This window comes from Hippocampus bargibanti, linkage group LG04 (assembly GCF_051943395.1).
Source record: "Hippocampus bargibanti isolate YZ-2025 linkage group LG04, ASM5194339v1, whole genome shotgun sequence".
NCBI classification, from domain to species: Eukaryota; Metazoa; Chordata; class Actinopteri; order Syngnathiformes; family Syngnathidae; genus Hippocampus; species Hippocampus bargibanti.
In genome coordinates, this window is record NC_142737.1 from 10,617,560 (window position 1) to 10,639,193 (window position 21,634).

At 37.9% G+C, this 21,634-nt stretch overlaps 1 protein-coding gene across 7 annotated transcripts in view; it reads left to right on the forward strand.

Moving 5' to 3' along the window:
• The window catches only part of LOC148898947 (uncharacterized), a 45,262-nt gene that overhangs the window by 10,280 nt on the left and 13,348 nt on the right, over nt 1–21,634 (forward strand). For 3 of the 7 annotated variants that reach the window (XM_088993970.1, XM_088993966.1, XM_088993969.1), the window contains exons 3-5: nt 6,411–6,489; nt 6,590–6,778; nt 8,552–8,672. In XM_088993970.1, coding sequence (XP_088850096.1) covers nt 6,411–6,489; nt 6,590–6,778; nt 8,552–8,672 — 389 coding nt within the window. Of the gene's footprint in view, nt 1–269; nt 446–6,410; nt 6,490–6,589; nt 6,779–8,551; nt 8,673–11,315; nt 11,540–16,550; nt 17,068–21,634 lie in introns of those variants that run through there. The other 4 variants (XR_016114672.1, XM_088993967.1, XM_088993968.1 and 1 more) reach the window with 4 other exon arrangements.

Sequence of the window (21,634 nt, forward strand, 5' to 3'; positions counted from 1 at the left end):
TACACACTTTTCACCTTACAGACTCTGGAAACCAATTCAGTTCGTGAGCCAAGGTAACACTGTATTGTATTTTGTATCTTGAAATTCACTTCATAACGAGGGACTATTTTTCTGTGGAGACGTGTCATAACTTGAAAAAAATCTAATGAAGAGATGTTCGTAAGTAGTCGATGAAAAAACAACACTCTCCACAAATACTGAAGGCTCATGGCCACCTGTTGTCATATTTGACCCAGAGCACCAAGGCCATTATCAAAATGTCATTTCAGGTTTCTTTCATGGGAGAATAAAGATGAAGTCAAGCTCGTCCCACAGGAGGACATGGCAGATGTCGTCTGAAAATGACTCATTTCGGGCTAATTAAGAAAACAGATGGGGCTCATTACAAGCGTCAGCCACTTTCGCACTGCTACGGACACAATGGCCGCACATCATTGGCCCCTTGGTACATTTCCGATTGAGCTTGTCTCCTTATTTCACCAGGTTGCCGGTTACACTGCGGAGAGGTCGCTCACAAGCTTGTTAACATTATTGCCGTAGTTATGCATTCAGCGCTGTGTGTTTCTCTATTAAGACACACACTCTCGTCTTCCTAGCCCACTGAAAAGCAGTGCCCTGTTGTTTGTTATTGACACAGCGCACGAAAGGCGATCATACTCCAGTGTGCAATTCACGGCGAGTGTTTTGAGCCGCTCTTTTATCTTTGCAAGTTAACACTCAAAATTGCCAGGAATGATACAGTACATCTTGATTCATATTGTGCTTTAACAACAGCTGAAGCTGTAACAAAGCACTTAACATGGACAGCTATCATGTATGTACTGCGCTAGCAAATAAATAAATATATAAATAAATACATACATACTGTTAATAAACACATAAATAAATAAATAACACACAAATAAATAAACACACAAATAAATAAACAAAAAAACTAAATACATTAATAAATAAATAAATAAATACATACACACACACACACACACACACACACATACATACATACATACAGTAAAGTCTCGTTATATCGATATCGGATATATCGATAGTCCCGGTTATATCGATACTATTTCTATGCACGCACGGAGAAAATTACATGCAAACAGGGTCGGATATATCGATAGTCCCGGTTATATCGATATTTTTTCGGACTCCCTTGAATATCGATATAACGAGACTTTACTGTACATACATACATACATACATACATGCATACATGCATACATAAATACCTAAATACACAAATACATAAATACATCAATACAAAAAATCAAGCAAACAAACAAACAAATAAATAAATAAATAAATTCGTAAATAAATAAATAAATAAACAACATAAATAAACAAATAAACATGCAAATAAATATATACATAATAAAATACTGTAAATAAACACATTAAGAAATAAATACATTAATAAATGAATAAACACACAATAAATAAACAAAAAAACAAATAAATAAATGCATAAATACATACATAACTAAATACATAAACATACAAATAAATGAATGCATAAATACATCCACAAAGAAAGAAAGAAACAAACATGAAAATAAGTAAATACACAAACATGCACATAAATAAATATATACATAATAAAATACTGTAAATAAACACATTAATAAATACATTAATAAATAAATAAATGAATAAACACACAATAAATAAACAAAAAACAAATAAATAAATACATAAATACATACATAACTAAATACATAAATAAACATACAAATAAACAAATAAATGAATGCATAAATACACCCACAAAGAAAGAAACAAACATGAAAAGAAGTAAATACACAAATAAACATACAAATAAATAAATAAATAAATACATACATTGACAAATAAATAAATAAATAAATGTACATGTTATTACACGGGGGCAGAAATGTGAAGCGACGAGATCTTTGTGGTTCTGCGTTCCCTTTCATGAGGGCATTGTAGAAAGCAAACGGTTAAAAACACATTCAAAAATATCGCTGGGCACTACTGACGGTTTCCACAATATTTTGTAATGAAAAAAAAAAGCCTTGACTGAAAAAAAATACTCTTGACACCACATAATGACAATATTTTCCAGCTATTCAACAATCAACCATCTGTACACTTTGTTCAGAAAAGAGGACAAAACAATGGACAGGCTCTTCTTCACAAGTTACAAAGATGGCAGTGAAGGATGTTATCTTTTTTTTGTCAAGTGAACATTAGCGATGTATCTTTGGCTTGATGATTTATTCCAACACCAAAGGCAGTTCCCGTCCGGGCACAATTTGGTTTGAATCCGTTTGATTGAAAGACACTGCTGACATTATTATCCCGTTTTTCTGTGGTTTTCGGCAACTCCATTCATACACTCCACTTCTGAATGTGTCATTCATAAAAGAGTGTGCTGCTTAGTCGCTGAATTTCTCTTCAAAGTGTTCTTTGAATGTCCCCGCTGTAAAAAGTGCTTCTTATCAGCAACGAATACAAGATTCCAAAATCTCTGTAATTGACTTTAAAGGACAACCGACGTCTCCGGACAAGTTGTGTCCATAATTAGTAAAATGGCTTCAAATGACTTCTACTGAGCGTATTTTAGAAAGATTCCACCGCATATAGCTATATTTTACGTTTTAAGACTTGCGATGTATATTCAGGAAGTCTTGTTTTTGAGTGACGAGTCCATACGTGACGTCAGTAAAGGACCGCCATTGACCGTAAAAAAGACGCATTGTAGCGGTCCTTCCACCACGTCAATGTATTTTGCTGTACTTGTTTGGTCTGGGGACCTCGTGTTGCACCCAAAAGCCGCCAGAAGGCCAGAAGAGGGCGTCCAAGCGCCTTATAAGAAATTTATCAGCCTGTGTAAATGGAGGTGGCCACAGGATGTCGCCATTTTGTGACTCTTTTTTTGGGTGAGAGATTTTCTCCCAATGTTGCCTCAAAATGGCACAAATAAATTCTTTAATCGATTGCAAACATGTATGCTTTCCTCTTCAGAACTATTTGAATCATATTCATAACTGGATGTGTAACAAGAAAGCATATTCTCCGAATCTGAAGCCATTGTTTTTATTCTCCTGCAATGCAAGACGTCTTGGCGTGACGTCACGAACTGGGGGCGGGACTTTCTGAAAATGCCCAATTCGCAGCTCAATTTTGTGCAAATTTTGGACACTTTAAGTCATTTTTATTGGTGTTTTGCATTTGAATAAAAATATCATACTGCACGTTTTGGGTATTTTAGATGCTATAAAACGTTTTTCTGGTGTCAGTTTAAACACCAAAAAGTGACGTTGGTTGTCCTTTAAGAGAATTTCCTCCAAAAAAAAGTGCTATCCTTGATTATAATTCAACATTTTTTAATTTATTTATTTATTTGGTTATTCATTTCCTGTACGTGGCAACTGGCTTCAGGGATTTTTGCCTGGCAGCCTTGGAAAATATTTATTTCATTTTTGTTCCTCTTGAAAACCAATTTTTAATCACTCAATCTACATCTTTTCCTTACCTGGCACTTGGATAGATCGATAAGACCTCACTTTTTAATGAGCCAAGGGGGAGCAAAGTATGATGTTATGCTTTTGAATCGCACACTGGCTCGACTGACAAGTTACCATTGAAGTGAGTGCAATTTTTTCCCCCTACTCCTTGTACTTATTTGTATTTCAAGAAACAAAGTAGTTAAAACAACTTTCCATCGCTCAGGACAGAGAGAAAAAAAAGTTTGATTTCTCACAAATGTACCATCTGAATTTTACAGCTGCATATGCGTACAGGTTGCTTTTGGAAACTAATTGGGTATTTATATTGGATTTTTTTAATGTTTGTGTGTTGATTCTCGCTAAACCTTATGGGGAAAATCATTGGGCAAATATCTAATTAGAGACAAATAAACAAACACAAACAAACTAAAAACTTGAGTCATTCACTGCGAATTTATTCAGGAATTGAAAATATGACGTGGAGCGCCATTCCCGAATTTGTTCGGGTTTTGGTTTTTCATTTAGGGGTGCCGATAAAGCCCTGGTAAGACCTCTGGCAATGTCCACGAGAGGGCAGCATTTTCATCTTAGCGCTTTTCTCCAGCTTTCGCTGTTGTTAAAGCGATATATAAACCGATATGGACACTCTCCTACTTACGAACATTTAAGTTACGAACCACGGTACATTCAAACATTTTTTGTCGTAACATATGCAGTATTCTCTCCAGTTGTACACATACATATCTTTATAGAGCATATATTTTATTAAATGTTTATTTTTCAGTACAAACCAATACAGGTTACTTATACAAGCCTTAAACATACATTCCATACAAAATATAGCACTGAAACAACTTATGAACGAATTCACCTTACAAACGACCATTCGGAACATACATCGTTCATAAATTGGGGAGCGTCTGTATGTATGTATCGCATTGTATTTTAGACAGCCGCCTTCATTTCAAGCTCATATAACTTCAGACCCATATAACTTAGCAATTAACTCTTTTTTCTGATGAAAGTAAGGAGTCTAGGTTTTTTTACATTGCATTGAATGTTTATGTAGTTCTAAAACTCAATATTGTATGGGTCCTGCAATTTGAGTGAAAATGACAAAAACCCTGGCACTGGAGTGGACACATTTTTTTGCACATCATCTGGCAGTGAATGCGTTAATAATTGTGGAAATAGTAATATATCATTTTGGCACTGCATATTTGTGTCCTCAAAATGAAAACAAGAACACATCTTGGTGACCATATATCTTTTTAAAATATGGAGTTTGACTGAATTATTCTTTTCTTTGCACAGGCAACACAACACAAACCTTATTGGGTGGGGCGGGGGGACCTTTTTGTGTGTATGTGACCTTTTGACTCCAGCCAGTGCATAAAAAAATCCTGTTCCAGCAGTTTTTTTTTTCCTTTGTCTAATCCTGCTCACAAATGGATGGATTATGGAGAAACGGATGAACCGCAAGTCAAGCAAACCAACTGGCAGCAAAACAAAAGCTTTTAAATAAAGGTTACTCGTTAAAATTTTATTCCTACCCTCATTCTTAGATTCAGAACTTTTGTCTTAGACAAGCCATGGCATCTTCAAACCACCCCCACCCCGCAGCGCACGCACGCACACACACACACACACACACACACACACACACACACACACACACACACACACACACGCACACACACGCACACACGCGCACACGCACGCACACGCACACACACACACACACACACGCACACACACACACACACACACACACACACACACACGCACACACACACACACACACACACACACACACACCTACGTCATTATACTGCAGCTAATCCGATCCCCTTCAAATCTTAATTCCGTCAGCAAAATCTTATTTTGTGCTGCACATTATTCAAACATAGTACAGTCTATCATTCATTCAGTCTTAACTTTCTGATGACCCCCCACCCCCTACCCTTTTTCTCCCAATCTCTTTATCAATTTGTCCATAATCCATCCTGAGTGAAGCGTCAACTGTGTATTGTGGCGTGCCTTTGCTGCATGAGGTAAAAAGCACCACAAAGGGGCCGGCAAACGCCACACCGCTTCCTTTTCTGGTTGTTTATTTAGCACTATGTTTGTTTATTGATGGACCTTTAGTTAAGGATTTATGAGGATGAGGTCTTTTCAGCTACGCTTGAGCGTTTGCGACAAGCTAGGTCGCCTTAAATTGGACACTTAGCTCAGCGTGGATGTGATGACATTGTTGTCAGCTATTTGAGATCATATGTACATTGTAAATGTAGAAAGAGATAAATGATCTCAAAATGTATGTATGTTTTACATTGATGATACTGATTTCTTAGAACATTATGAGGTAATTATTTGCCATTTTCTGCTTTGTGAGGCGTATATGCATTGAGGAAATGAACCCGCTAGCTATGCTAGTCAGCTACCTAGTAACCTTGCCTAGTTGCGTACTGTATGCCCCATGGTACTTTTAAAACATTTTTTTCACTGACCAAAGACAAGATATGCCTGTGAGTGTTGTTTTTTCCCCCCAACGACAATGCTAATTTTCATGAGCCGGTTTCAGTCTTTGTGTCTTAATGTTAGCATATCCTTTCGGCTTTTGTTAGTATATTGCTAGTGGATTTTCCATTGGCAAAATCTGATTTGTTTTGAGCATTTTAGTCTTTACATTTTTGATTGTTTTTGTTGAATGTGTCCATTTTTATCGTAAACATCATCTGGGAGTGACAAATAGACAGCTTGAGGCAAGCAAACTTTGTATTTATTTAAAGAACTGTGCAAGTTTCAAAGTGAGAACTGGATCAAAGCTATCATTTCAAAAGTGTCCACTAATCAATTTAAATGGGGTAACCAATTTCTAAAAAAGTGCATTCGTATGGTCTCTCAATAATAAGGATTTTTACTCTTTATTTACAGGTTAGAGATGATATATTTTCCATTTATATCAGAATCAGATGCCCATTTCACAGTAAGATCAGAGGATTGTCATCAAATGGTGAGTATAGTTTTTACTTCTTTGAATGTTGCTGTGCCGATGACCATTTTGTGTTTTGGAGCCTTTTACTGAGCGAGTTGCTTGTTCTGTAACCACAAAGGGACATACGTCTTCTTGTGCCGGTTCCAAGCCCGGATAAATACAGAGGGTTGTGTCAGGAAGGGCATCCGACGTAAAAGCTTGGCCAAAACAAACATGCGAATCAAACCTCGAAAGATGGAGGACACTGATTTGCTTGAAGGGAAAAGCCGAAAGGAAAAGAAGAAGAAGAATCACCATTGTTGGCCAAGTATGTAGAACACATAAGGAATTTGTCTCCGGTAGAACACGCTGCACTAAAATCTTCTGTGTAGCTTTATCTGTTGTTTCTATTTATAATTGTATTTTATTTATTATTGTATCTATGCTTGACCGTGACTGTAAAGTGTCCTTAAGACTTTTGAAAGGCGCTATTATTATTATTATTATTATTATATTATTATTATTATTATTATTATTATTATTATTAGTAGTAGTAGTAGTAGTATCATCATAAAAAAGGCACGACAAATTACTATGGAGGACACTAATAAAGGCTAATCTAATTGAATTCCTTAATGTAAGTGGTACCTTTCAGGAACAACTGTGAGAAAATGTGCAAAGTATCAAGCGTCTGCCTGAGGGGAGTAGCTGGAAAAGGTGGTGGGCAGGGTGTCTTGATTCTTATAGTGTGTAAGTCCTCGAGAGTTTATAGGGTAAACAAAGTTTATTTTTCTGCCATCCTAACTGTCCATTGAAGTCGGGTTTTGTCCATTTTTGTGGCTGCACCGAACAAAACCGAGATGGAAGAACATACGATTGATTTGAAATGTCGTAGCACCTCCTGTGGGAGGCCACGCCATGCTTCGTCTTCTTATAAAATAACTTCTTCTTCTTATATGATAACCGGTGGTTAGCTTAAAACATACTGAAGTTAGCGGTTCCTATTTAGTCAAAATATCTCATATTATCCCTTGGGAAGTTTGTACTAAAGCTGCACACGATTCCCAAATTCCCAAAATGAACGTGTGGTTTCACGCTCAAGGCGAAGAATTTTTCATCCCGGTTGTATCGCTAGCACGCCACGCACCGCAAAGCGTCATTGGATGTGACACACGGCGCTGGCAAGATAGACAAACTTCAAGGCGACTCTCACTTGTGTTTAGTAACCGTTAACAAGCACGTTTACAACAAACGCCTGGCAGTTTTCGCCTCCCTTGTGAAGGTCCAAATATTGTGACAAGTATACTGTATGTGCGTACGGTAGCGGTGATGGATGAGGTGCCCAAAAATCCATTTTTCAACTATTTGATGAGGGAAAAAAAACACAATAGCTCTTTCAACGGGTACGTTTAAGGCAAGCAACACCAAGGAAGTGTACATTTGATGAGAGTGGTCTCCTTGAGCTAATGGAAAACTTTAGCTGGATTGGACGGACTTCACAAGGCAATTTATCATCCTGAATTTTGGAGCGTTTGGGACTGAGGAGTTTAGCACCACGTGTCCCCATCTGGCCGACGCTCCGTTAATTAACCAATTGAGTGCGCCGAGGTCAACGATGTGTGGCTTCTTTGCTAAAGTTACGATGCAAAAAGTTACGAGAATGTTTCAGGACGCTTGATCGATATTTGTGGATACATTTTTCTATCCGCTGTATTCATGGTTCAAAACAAAAAAGAGCATTTTTTACAATCTTGAAGAACTATTATTAGGATAGAATGTCGTTCTGGTTGCAATATTGACATCTCTGGTGTGCGGCTGCGGGTGTCGTCGTGGTGTCAAAGCAACCGTCTCAAAAGAGAATTTCTTGTTGTCTTGCATTAGATCAGAGCAACGCATCCACAATGTAAACCTGATAGTGTGTCGGCTCAGATTTTCCGGGGGGGGGTTGTCAACATCATTCTGTTGCTTTCACAGACAAAAAGATGAAACAAAAAAAACATAGCAAAGACCATCCTGGTAGTATCAAATAAAAGTCGCGGCTCCATGTTTTATTCATCGCTTTGCTGCGATGTTTTTTCTTAGAGCACGCTTGTTTTTACAGAGATACCCGTGATGTTCAGTCCTGAGTCTTCACCATCTGCTGGGTGGGATCACGGCATCCCCAAGGACCATAGGGACCACCATCAAACTCCCCACCGCCCCCGAAAAATAAAAAAAACAAGGTATTATTACTCCCAGCCAGCACACACCTCAGACTTGCAGCTTTGACAGTATAATAACAAACCAATGCAAATTCAAATTTCTCCAAATTGTGACTCAAATGGTGGTCTCAAATGTATCTTTATCAATACTAAATAAAATGATTTAGAAATAATTTGATCTTTGTTGATGAGGGGTCATAATTTGCACCCCATAACATGCACTATATTGTTTTTGTAAAGGCAAGTGGGGCAACAATATGGTAAAGGATGCTAGAAGTTACATTGTGGTGCGCTTGGGAATATATATAGATCAAGTGGTGTGTCTTGACGCACATATATAATTTAATAATAATAGTAATAATAATAATAATAATAATAATAATAATAATAATAATAATAATAATAATAATAATAATATAAAAGGCGGAAGTAGTCGCCGAAACATGTCAGGTATTTGAACACCGACAATACACTGTCTGTAAGTAAGGAATCTGCTTAACATTAATAATAATAATAATAATAATAATAATAATAATACATTACATTTTAAGTGCCTTTCAAAGCTCTCAAGACACTTTACAGTCACAGACAAGCATAGATACTATAATAAATAAAATACAATCACAAATAGAATGCAATAAGTAAAATACAATTATATTATTATTATAAATTTCATTCCTTTCATAACTTTGCTGCTGTGAAATGTAAATGTCTCCACTGCGAGACTAATAAAGGCAAATCCAATCCAAATAGAAACTGCAATTTTAAATAGGTGGGTTTTGAGATGGGACTTGAAGGTGTTTGGGGGCCGAGCAGCTGAATTTACAATTGGATTGGATTGAATTGGATGTACCTTTATTCGTCTCGTAGTGGAGAAATTTACATTTCACAGCAGCAAAGTTATGAAAGGAAGAGGAGAGGAAAGAAAGAAGTACAAAAACAAAATATAGGAGCTGCTGGAAAGGCAGCTACTCTCGTGGCCCCATCTTGAAGTTAAAAAAAAACAACAAAAACCAAAATAATAATCAATACTAATAATACAATACATATTGATTTTCATGACGCTTTAACAACAGCTGAAGCTGTAACAAAGCGCTCAACATGGAGAACTATTCTAAACAAGAAATAAAGCAGTCACAAAGATAGTAGAAAGCACCAGGGTGTAAAGCCAAGATCAAGTCGGAATCATGTCAAATGCCAAAGAGTACAAGTGAGTTTTGAGACAGGTTTTAACTCATTGACTGCCAGACGTGCAAAAAAGTGTTCACTCCAGTGCCAGGGTTTTTGTCATTGTCACTCGAATTCCAGGACCCACATAATATTGAGTTTTAGGACGACATAAACATTCAATACAGCGTTAGAAAGCTCAGCTCCTTTATCAGAAAAAAAGATACAATTACTAAATTAAATGGGTCTGGAGTTATATGAGCCTGAAATGAGGGTGGCTGTCCAAAATACAATGCAATACATACAGATTGTTTTATATAGCACTTTAACAACAGCAGAAGCTGGAACAGAGCACTAACATGGAAAAAGGGGAAATACTTCCGCCTTGTGGAAGGGAAAAACATTACCAGAGGCCATGGTCAACACTATATCGGCACCCACACAAGAAAAAACAAAACCTGAACAAATTCAGGAATGGCGCTCTGTCATATTTTCAATTCCTGAATAAATTCATGAATGGCAGTGAATGAGTTAAAGTAAAAGGAAATGCCATCAATCCATTACATATTTTTTTTCATCGCACCGGCATATAAAGCACAGGGTGATCTTTTGAAGACTTTTGAGTTCGACTTATACACCGGAAAATATTGTACTCTCTAATATTGTATTTTACGTGAGACATGGATATCTAAAGATAAACCTAAAAAAATCAGTTTTAATGTGGCAATTGTAGTGTTGTGAATATTGTTGAGCTCTTTATCACTAAGACATTACTAATATAAAGAAACAATGGCATCTATTGTTTGATTGATGGCCATTCTAACCTGAAAATATGTTAGTCCTGCATACATCAAAAAATAAAAGAATAAAACATCAATTTTGGCGCGAAATAAACATGAACCACACTTTGACAGCTCTGGTGCAAAAGAGAGTTTTGAGTGGACTAGATGCTATTTTCTGTCCGTTCCTTCCTTTAAATTGAGATTCCAGTGTAAATATTTCAAGAAGCGCTGAAGCCTCGAAGTAACACACACTTTTTTTCAGCCTCAGATGGGCTCTCCATGGCAAGATTTATTTATTATGCATGAATAATGAATAATAGCGACCATAAAATATAGGAATTGAAAATATTTCCCAAAGTTGGCCGGTGTGATGAATGAAGAAGTGCATTACCCCAACTGAAATGCACTACGGTGCAATATAATCACAAAAGCACAAGGCGAAACGTACCAAGGTCTGACGTTAACATGAGAATCTTCTCAGAGCGGCTCTTTTCTCCTAAATCGAGTGCACGTGTGCGTACGACTATCACCTCCAGGTGAAAAGACACTTCACATCTGGAAAGGGAAAAACCTTTTCGCCACCGCTTGATCCTTTCAGCAAGCTGTGTCTCATTGCGGGGAGGGGTACATCTCTATTTACACAACACAGATATAGACACCCGACGCGGCCAAACAGACAGAAAGGTCATCGGGTCTGCTTTATTTGCATTGCCAGAATCAAAACCGTGACCTCCATCCAGAATTGAGCAGGAATTTGAAAATGGAAAGGCGGCGACCATGGCACATAAATGAGTGGTGGGGATTGGAAGGCTGGGCGGAGGAGAGGAGAAGAAAGAAGATGGCCGACAACAGCTGGGGAAAATGGGAAGGTCCACTCCCCAGGGAGCCTTATGTTGTGCATCAATTATGGATGAGGGGCTTTTCATATGTGTGTGTGTGTGTCTGAACAAGAAGAGGGTCAACACAGTTGCGAAGCACCTCACCGTTTTCAGCCTTCACCCTTTGTCCTAAACGGTACGGGTTCAAGCTCCATAAATCGAAAGTACAAAGGAGCCCCACTCGAGTAGAACGCAATAAACATTTGAGGGGGTTTCAAGATGATGTCATGTTACAGGAAAATAAATTAAGAAATTTGGCCTTTTTTGGGGGGGGGATGTTGGCCTGATTCCAAATTGTAGCACTTAACGGTAATGGCAACAAGAAAAAAAATGCTGTTTGCTTTATTTTGAAAGTACATTTCATACACAGGGTAGCTTCACTCTGTCAAAAATGTTCTAAAGGAATTTAAAGGACAACCAACACCATTTTTTTGTTTCCTAACTGACATCAGAAAAACGTTTTATAGCACCTAAAATACCCAAAACACGCAGGCTGATATTTTTAGTCAAATGCAAAACACCAATAAAAATGAGTTAGTGTCCCAAAACTACTTCAAAATGACCGCGGAAATTGCGAGTTTCAGAAGGTCCCGCCCCGTTGTCCGTGACGTCATGCCAGGACATCTTTGCCTTGCTCTAGAATCAAAACAATGGCTTCAGATTTGGAGAAGATGCTTTCTTGTTACACATCCAGTTATGAATATGATTCAAATAGTTCTGAAGAGGAAAGCATAAATGTTTGCAATGGATTAAAGAAGTCCTTCCATATCAATTCGAGCTATGTGGACTCCAATGTAGCGCCCAAAAAATGCACAAGATGGTGCACAAGCTTGTTGCAAATGGGCTGATTTGTCCACAAAAATCTACAAGACATTCGAACAAGTAAAGAAGAAAAACTGTTGACTAAAATTACCGTATTTACTGGTGTATAAGTGGCACCCAAAAGCTTTGATTTTCTTCCAAAGATGACCATGTGCTTTAAATGAAGGTGCACCATATATGTGAAGTCATATTGAGCCGCGGTTTAGCTGTGTTTTGGGAAACATGATGGAATTCATTTGCACATGCGCCATTTAATCAGCTAAAAGTTTTTTTCACGTCAGCAGGTTTTTATAATTCCTAAAACAGTTCGTAGGTGATTAGCAACGGGTTGAAATACATGGATGCCAAAAGATGGGAGGGTGATGCGATCGGTGTTGCCCTCATCTTGCCCAAAGTTAGTTGAGATTGGCTCTAGCCCACTTGCGAGCTAAATGAGGATGAGCGTGACAAAAATAAAATAAAAATGCGGATCGACGGATTTCTCACCCATGCCACCCACCCAATTTTTTCCCCACTTGAAATTCTCACTTTCTCTACCTGTTGACATTTGAGGCTTTCAAAATCCTGTGGCACGTTTGATTCCGATGCAGAGAACAACAAGGCTCCATGCGTGTGTGTGTGTGTGTGTGTGTGTGAGTGTCATAGCTGGAAGGTGTAAGTGACAGGTTGTGGCTGAGCTGATGGACTTGGAGGAGGAGAAAGATGGACAGATTAGATCGGGGGTGGGGGATTGGTGTTCTCGAAAAGATGGAGGTGATGCGGGGGTGGCGTGACGAAGGTCAGGAGAGAGGAAGAGCAGATAATGGATGCCCATCCTCTTCCAGTGTGAAGGGCAGGAGAGGAAATTTGACAGACGCTCTTGTACTGTATGTTGACATCCGGATAGAAGTGGTGCAATTTACAGTGTGCATATTACAATTGCTGAGCCCTTTTTTTTGCTATCCAAAACAACAAAAGCCACCTAAAATAATAATCAGGACGTTTGACGAATGAACCCCTCAACTTAAAACGAATCACCTTGACTTATTTTTGGGGTGTTTCTGTCACTATTGCTGTAACAACTTGAGTCTGTTTCATGAGTTTAGTTGAACACATTGAAGTCAAAGAACAGATGGATCGTCGCAGCTCAAGAGCTTCCCACTCATAAAGTGTCATTTGGATTCCAAAACATGATGCTTAACATTAATGGAGAATGAGAAGCAACATAAACATGGTATGTGCAAAGATGGTGTTGTGTTTTCCGTAAGCCATCTGCATGCTTGGAAGAGTTTGAAAAAAAAAATCACTAATTTATGAAATGTACTTGGGATTTTGTATATTATTGACTTTAGTTTTCCCACACAAATTCAGTTTGAGATATTTAGTGATTCGCGTTTAATGCCTTTCACTCAAAGCAACACATCTCCAAAAAATATGTTCCTATTGATCCGTTCCAGCCTACTTACATAAAACATTTTTGTTTGTTGCTAATCAAAATAACTAAATAAATAAAATAGCACTTTACCAAAAATCTAGGAGTGATAACAGAAATAAATTGTCATGATCTGGTTGGCGACCAACGGGTGGCGCTGTCGGCCCCGCCTGCACCTGCACAGGTGCCGGTCGTTTCCAATCAGTCACACTCAAAAGGACACCTGGCACGACCATTCGGTGTCGGGTAATTGTTAAATGTCATTGAATGCTGTTGAACACATTGATTGTTTGCTGCATGCATTGTGTATGTGTTTCTTTAACTTTGGCGGGCTTTTACTTTTGGTCTTCTTTTGCTACTTTGTATTTTTTCCATTCAGATGATTTTGATGTTTTACATTTTGTTCCTGCTGACTTTATTTTAATACAATTTGTCAAACAACCTCCTGCTCCCTCCTGCCTGCTTTTTGGGATCCGCACGCGCCATCACCACCTTGCAAACCGTGACATAAATACAATATTCTGAATCAAAACTGTTCGTGTATCATGATAAATTTCAGTGTTGCTCCTTCTGGTTTCCCTGCCTTAGCCTCTAGGAGGCAGTATAATACCATCACGCAGAAACAAACGAACTACTCTGCTAAAATGCTAATAGCAGTTATCTTCGTAAAGGATAAAGAATATATGCTTGTGAGTATTGTTATCTCGAACTACCACAAAATGCGCAGCTATCCAAAATTAAGTGTATTACTGTAGCCCACTAAAATATCTTAGTTGTGGTCGACATGGCAACGATTGTGATGCCATACTTTGTATGAAAAGCCAATGCGTCAAAAGGAGTTTGAAGTTATTCCAAGCTAACGCATGCTTTTGCTTTACTTGTCTGCGATCAAACTGGAAGCAGAAAAGTTGTTGGGCGGACTCAAGGACGTGTGTGTGCGTGTGTCTGTGTGTGTGTTTGCGTGTGTCTGCGTGTGAGACCTTGATCAACAAGCAGTGAATATTACACTGTTGATGGATTTTACTCAACCTTTCAAGGGCAAACATAAACACACATGCACAACACGAAATCTATTCGACAGTGCCCTCACGACGCATGTAAATATTAAAATGAAATACTCAAGGAACACTGCATAATTTTCACATTAAATGAACTGTAAACCACCAAAATGCGTTGTAAATAAAAAAAAAAAACATTGGCGGTACCTGTCACGCTTTGCAAGGTGGTGGTGGTAGACCCCGAAAAGGCAGGCAGAAGGGAGGAACATGGTGTACGTATTTGACAAATTGTATGAAATAAATTCAGCAGGAAAAAAAATCTCCAACTAAGTCATCAAGAGGACAAAGCCATGAGTAAAACATGACAAGATGAAAACAAACCTGACAGGGTGAAACGAACAATGACCCGACACTGAATGGTCGTGCCGGGAGTCCTTTTAACTGCCACTGATTAAAACGAAAAACACTTGTGCGGCTGGTGCTACCCATTGGTCGCAAACTAAAATGTGACAGTACGTTGCCTGAATGGGAATGTTTTTTACTGAAACCCGTTTTATCCACGTTTTTTGCGGTTTTCTTTTTCTTTTTTACCAAAATTGGGTTTTCCCCATTTTTCGCGGTGTTCCAGGTGTTTTTTTTTTTTACCAAAACCCGTTTTCCCTATCTTTCGCGGTTTTTTGCCAAATCCTATTTTTTCCCAGTTTTTCAAGGTTTTCCAATTTTTCAACAAAATCCAATTTTCCCAATTTTTTTCCCATTTGTTTGCATTTTTCCAGTTTTTCACCAAAACCCGGTTTTCCCGTTTTTTTCCCGTTTTTTTTGCAACTTTCACCAAAACCCGGATTTCAAGGTTTTACATTTTTTTTAACCAAAATCCAGTTTTCCCAGTTTTTTGCGTTTTTTTTGCAGGTTTCCAGATTTTCCCCGTTTTTCACGGTTTTTCCCAAAACCTGGTTTCGCCCATTTTCCGCATTGTTCCAATTTTTCACCAAAATCCAGTTTTCCCCGTTTTTTTGCATTTTTACAGTGTTTCACCAAAACCCAGTTTTCCTTGTTTTTTTTACCCTGTTTTTTTTTTTACAGTTTTCCAGTTTTTCACCCCAAACCGTTTTTTTCTCAGTCGAATGGCCGTGTAACGTAACCCCAGCCTTTTATTGTGGTGAGCCTTTTATCTGGAAAACGTTTTAAAATGTCATTGATTGAAAGTGCGCCTTATAATTTGGTGCGCCTTACATATAAAATATGATAGTTTGTTTACCAATGTAAAATATAGTTTAGGTTATTGATTTATATATATTTTGTACAGATTTTTTTTAAATAAAATTGTAATTGTATTAGTTCTTTGTGAACCTGTTGCTCAGTTCGAAATCCAACGAGTCAGTTCAAACCTTCCCAAAAACCTCATAAGTCATGTTTACGAAAACTGTTGTGAATTAAAAATAATTGGATGTGTTATTTCTGAGTACAAACTGCATGGAGAAAGCAGGTCATGCCTCATTATGCCGCTAACTTGACTGGCATCTTGACGGTTTTGCGCGCACACACACACACACACACACGCACACACACACACACACACACACACACACACACACACACACACACACACACACACACACACACACACACACACACACACACACACACACACACACGGGTGCACACACACGGGTGCAAACACACAGTTTAACAGGATTATCTGCTTTGACTCATGACAACCTCTTCCAGCCTAATGCGTAGTGTCTTTTTTGGAGGGGTTGGCGAAGCTGAGGGAGGTAGCAGGGGAATGCTGTTGGAAATATTCACGTCATCTTAAAAGTAATCCCCACACACTCTCGCAGGTGTTGTACGCCCGTGGACATATTCGGCACATGTACTAAATCCTTGCACGGGTCAACATTTGCATGAGATCGTCTGATGAAGAGCAGCCCTTTCCTCCATCTCGTGTTTTTGAGCTGCCCTCAAACGTCACCGATGGGGCTTGTTTTGAACTCCCTGCCAAAGCCTTGCTTTTCTTAAGCCTATGCCTGTGTTTGTGTGGATGTATGGTTGCAAACTACACGACAGGCCTTGGCTGTATTCGCAAGTCTTTGTGGCATACTTCTCGCTGAGAGGGTATTTTTTTTCACTCTTCCCCCCTCCCGTACCTTCAGTCTCCGTATCTTGCTGAGAATACAGTGATACCTCGGTTTATGAACCCCTTGGCTTACGAACTTTATGGTTTACGAACGTTAAATTTATGAAAATTTTACCTTGGCATACAAACTTTTTTTGGGATACACACGGAGCTGCCTCAATGAGTTATTAATTAATTAATACATTTAATTTATAAGCGCCTTTCAAAACTGATGTGTCGTTCGCGAACGAGCTTGTCCTTCTAACAACAAAATGGCAACTGACTGTTTCTATTCCCCGCCCCCAGTCTTCGGTTAAAGCCATATGATTGGTCAAGAACGCAGCAGTGAGGGGGGGTTTACAGAGAGAGAGAGAGAGAGTGAGGCCGTTCTCCCAAAAAGAAAATGGCTGCTGACTTTTTTTGTCCTCTATTCCCTGCCCCCAGTCTTCGGTAAAAGCCACGTGATTGGATGGTAAAAGAAGCCTGTGTTCCTCCATCAAGTATTTAATGCTGAGGAAACCGGCCACTCCACTCCATCAAGCCATCAACGACCAACACAAAGGTAAATAAAACAAGTTTATTATACAGTACAGATTATTTATTTAATTATAATACCATAGCACATAAAATAAGGTATATTTTGTGTAGTTTTAAGGCTTAGAAAATTAGAAAGTAGAAAATTATGTTTTATGGGGAGCTGGGAACGGATTATTCTCATTTCAATGGTTTCCTATGGGAAATTAATTTTTGGGATACACAATTTTCCCCTTACACACTCTGTCTGGGTACCAATTAAGTTTGTGAGCCAAGGTATCACTGTATGTTGTACTGTGGGGTGTACTGTGGAGCGGACTGATGCCTATCTCATACTGTGGCTTAAAAAGATAATCATCTTGTTTTAAATTCCTGAATCCTTTACTGTGCATCTTGATCAGATTGTTTTCATGTTTGCTGTAGTCGTTTTCATCAAGTGGGGAATGACTGACCTAAAAAAAAGTGGACAGAGGTAGTAAACAGTCACAAGATACATTGGTGCCTTGTGATAGGAGTGACCCGAGTCTGTCATTTGGTTGATTTATTTTGTTTGTTGACATTTATTTGGCTTGGGGGTTGGTAGTGAACTCAGTTGATCTCGTTTCAAATTAGCAGCGCTTTACAAAAATAGTTGCAATTTTGTGAAAATAGCAGAAGTGCTGCTCCCAGTTGATGTTTACTGTCAAATTAGACCCAAAAACAAAGAAAAGTGTTTGTCAAACATCATATAGTACATGGAGAAAGTTGTTAAGACTGCACAACTGTTCATATTTTTATGTTCCTGTTGTGTTTATTATTTTGCTTTATGTTGACTATTATATGCAGCGCTTTGTTACAGCTGCTGTGAAAGCGCCATATCAATTATGATGTATTGTATTGTATTGTATTGTATTGTATTGTATTGTAAATGGAACTACAGTAAAGTCTCGTTATATCGATATTCAAGGGAGTCCGAAAAAATATCGATATAACCGGGACTATCGATATATCCGACCCCGTTTGCATGTAATTTTCTCCGTGCGTGCATAGAAATAGTATCGATATAACCGGGACTATCGATATATCCGATATCGATATAACGAGACTTTACTGTATATAGTGCCACTTAGCAGTTTTTTTTGACGACGATACTAGTGCAGCGTGTTCTACCGGAAACAAATTCCTTGTGTGTTCTACATACTTGGCAATAAAGATGATTCTGATTCTGATCTGATTCTGTATTGTATTGTATTGTATGTCTATATATGCACTCACATTAGTGGCCTGAGTTTGTGTTACTTCCGGGTTGAGTCAGCGCTGGCACAAATGGCTCCCGCTGCTCACCCGCAGAAAAACAATGTTCTTATCCCGTGATTGTAAAGTTTCCTTGAGTGTTTTGAAAGGCGCCTAGACATTAACTGTATTATTATTATTATTATTATTATTATTATTATTATTATTATTATTATTATTATTATTGGATTGGATTGGATTTGCCATTAGTCTCACAGGGAGAAATTTACATTTCACAGCAGCAAAGTGATGAAATGGGGCCGATACGACCAGCCAGACTTTAGTTCGCTGACGAAGCCTCTTGGATAGGAGGCGAAACGTCCGAAACCTTCACTTTTGTACAGATGACGGCTGAAGAAACCTTCTCATCGATGGACCACTCCTGTACGACTGAGAGCTTACACAGATATAAATAGGTATTGTATTGAAAAAACAGTGGAGCAAAATGTCAAGACGGATAATACAATAAAGAAAAAAAGAGTAGAAATATGTATATATATACGTGTGTGCGCCTGAGTGCATTTGGAGTACACATTTGTCTGACATATCAGAAAAGGATTCCTGAGTATCATTTCATTTATTTCTGCCTTTGTCCGTCATATCAGCCATATTCTGATTATTAAAAAAAGGGCTTTGTGCCTTTTGAGCGCTGGTGGCTCCAGACAGTATCATTGCAGGCACAATGACACACAAATGGGAAATCCGAGGATTAGCACGTGGCTAAACTCGTTGTTACCACAGATTGTGCTGCCAGGCTGAGCAATGAGTAAGGCCCAACAGCCTGGACTTCGTTTCGTCGGATGAGTGCTTGTGCCCGGTGAGGGCGGGATTGTCGGCCGTCTGGCAGACTGCCCCTTTGTCGCTGTTCATGGATTCGGATTGATGGGTCAATTGTCATCATTATTATTATCTCATCTCATCTCATCTCATTTTCCGTACCGCTTATTCCTCATTAGGGTCGCGGGGGTTGCTGGAGCCTATCTCAGCTGTCCCCGGGCACGAGGCGGGGGACACCCCGAGTTGGTTGCCAGCCAATCGCAGGGCACACAAAGACGTTCAACAGTCACTCTCACACTCACACCTAAGGACAATTTGGAGTGGTCAATTAGCCTGCCATGCATGTTTTTGGAGTGTGGGAGGAAACCGGAGGACCCGGAGAAAACCCACGCGGGTCCGGGGAGAACATGCATACTCCACACAGGGAGGCCGGACCGGGACGCGAACCGGCGACCCTTGCACTGTGAAGCCGGTGTGCTAACCACTCGACTACCGGGCCGCCCCATTATTATTATTATTATAGTAGTAATACTAGTACTACTATTATTATTAATAATTTTATCATTATTACTATCGTCATAATAATATTAATAATAATAATAATATTAATAATAATAATAATAATTATTATTATTCAATAATAATAATAATAGTAGTAGGTCTAGTATTACTACTCCTGCTCCTGCTGCTACTATTACTACTAATTACACTAATAATAATAATAATAATAATAATAATAATAATAATAATAATAATAATAATAATAATAATAGTAATAATAATAATAATAATAATACATTTTGGATTATTATTATTATTATTATGATTATGACTATGATTATTATTATTAGTACTAGTAGTAGTCGTAGTAGTGGTAGTATTAGTGGTAGTCGTAGTATTAGTAATAGTAGTAGTAGTGATAGTATTACACAGACATAGTATTACTACTACTACTACTATTATTCTTATTCTTACTATTATTGGTATTATTATTATTATTATCATTATTATTATTATTATTATTATTATTATTATTATTTTATTAGTAGTAGTAGTAGTAGTAGTAGTAGTACTAGTAGTAATAGTAGCAGCATAGTAGTAATACTACTACTACTATTATTAATTTTATCATTATTACTCTTGTAATAATAATAATAATAGTTATTATTATTATTATTATTAATAATAAAAATAATAAAATAATAATAATAATAATAATAATTATTATTATTATTATTAATTTATTATTCATACTACTACTACTACTACTACTACTACTACTGATAATAATAATAATAATAATAATAATAATAATAATAATAATATACTAATTATTATTATTATGACTATGTTTATTATGATTATTATTATTAGTAGTAGTAGTAGTAGTAGTAGTAGTAGTAGTAGTAGTAGTAGTAGTCGTAGTAGTAGTAGTAGTGGTAGTCGTAGTAGTAGTCATCGTTATTATTGTTATTATTATTAGTAGTAGTCGTAGTTGTAGTATTATCACTACTACTGTTATTATTATTATTTTTATTATTATTTTGCTCAGACTTGCAGCATGCTGCTCTCTCAGTTAATAAAATCAACATTGTCTAATCTGGAGGATTGATGATATACAAAGATGATATTTTTTATCAGGCTTGGAAACTTCTTGTCAATTTGTAATTAAAATCCCCATGTCAAAATTAATTTCCGTTCACGTGGAGACCGCACCGAGCAACAAAACAAGAATAACGACAAACAGGCCTCATTAGCTGTGCCATCTGATCTGTGTGTTGGGTGTTACCGTTGTGACTCACCTCTATAGTGTCAAACTACCTGAGAAAACATACCCCCCCCCCCCCACCACCACACTTGCTGTCAGAGCAACAACAGAAGAGTACGCCTCCGCTTTGTCTCTGCCACTCACCTCTGTTTGTTTATTCAAAGCTCAGATGACGTGTATTTATTGAGTAGCGATGACACTGCGCATCTAACGTTAGCATCACTGTTTCACATTTAAATGCAGTTCTGCTTCGCGCGATGTTGTTTCGCCTCTTTTATAAATATTCTTCTCCAATTTTCACACTCTTGTTTAGCTTTCAAATATGCATCCCTGTGCCCTGACTAATGACACTGTGATGCAGAGGGATTGTATTTTGTGAGTGTTCGTCATGGAAACGCAACCCCACGAAGAAGGTTAACTCAAAACATTAGAAGTCTTTCACTTGCTGTCTCTGAGGC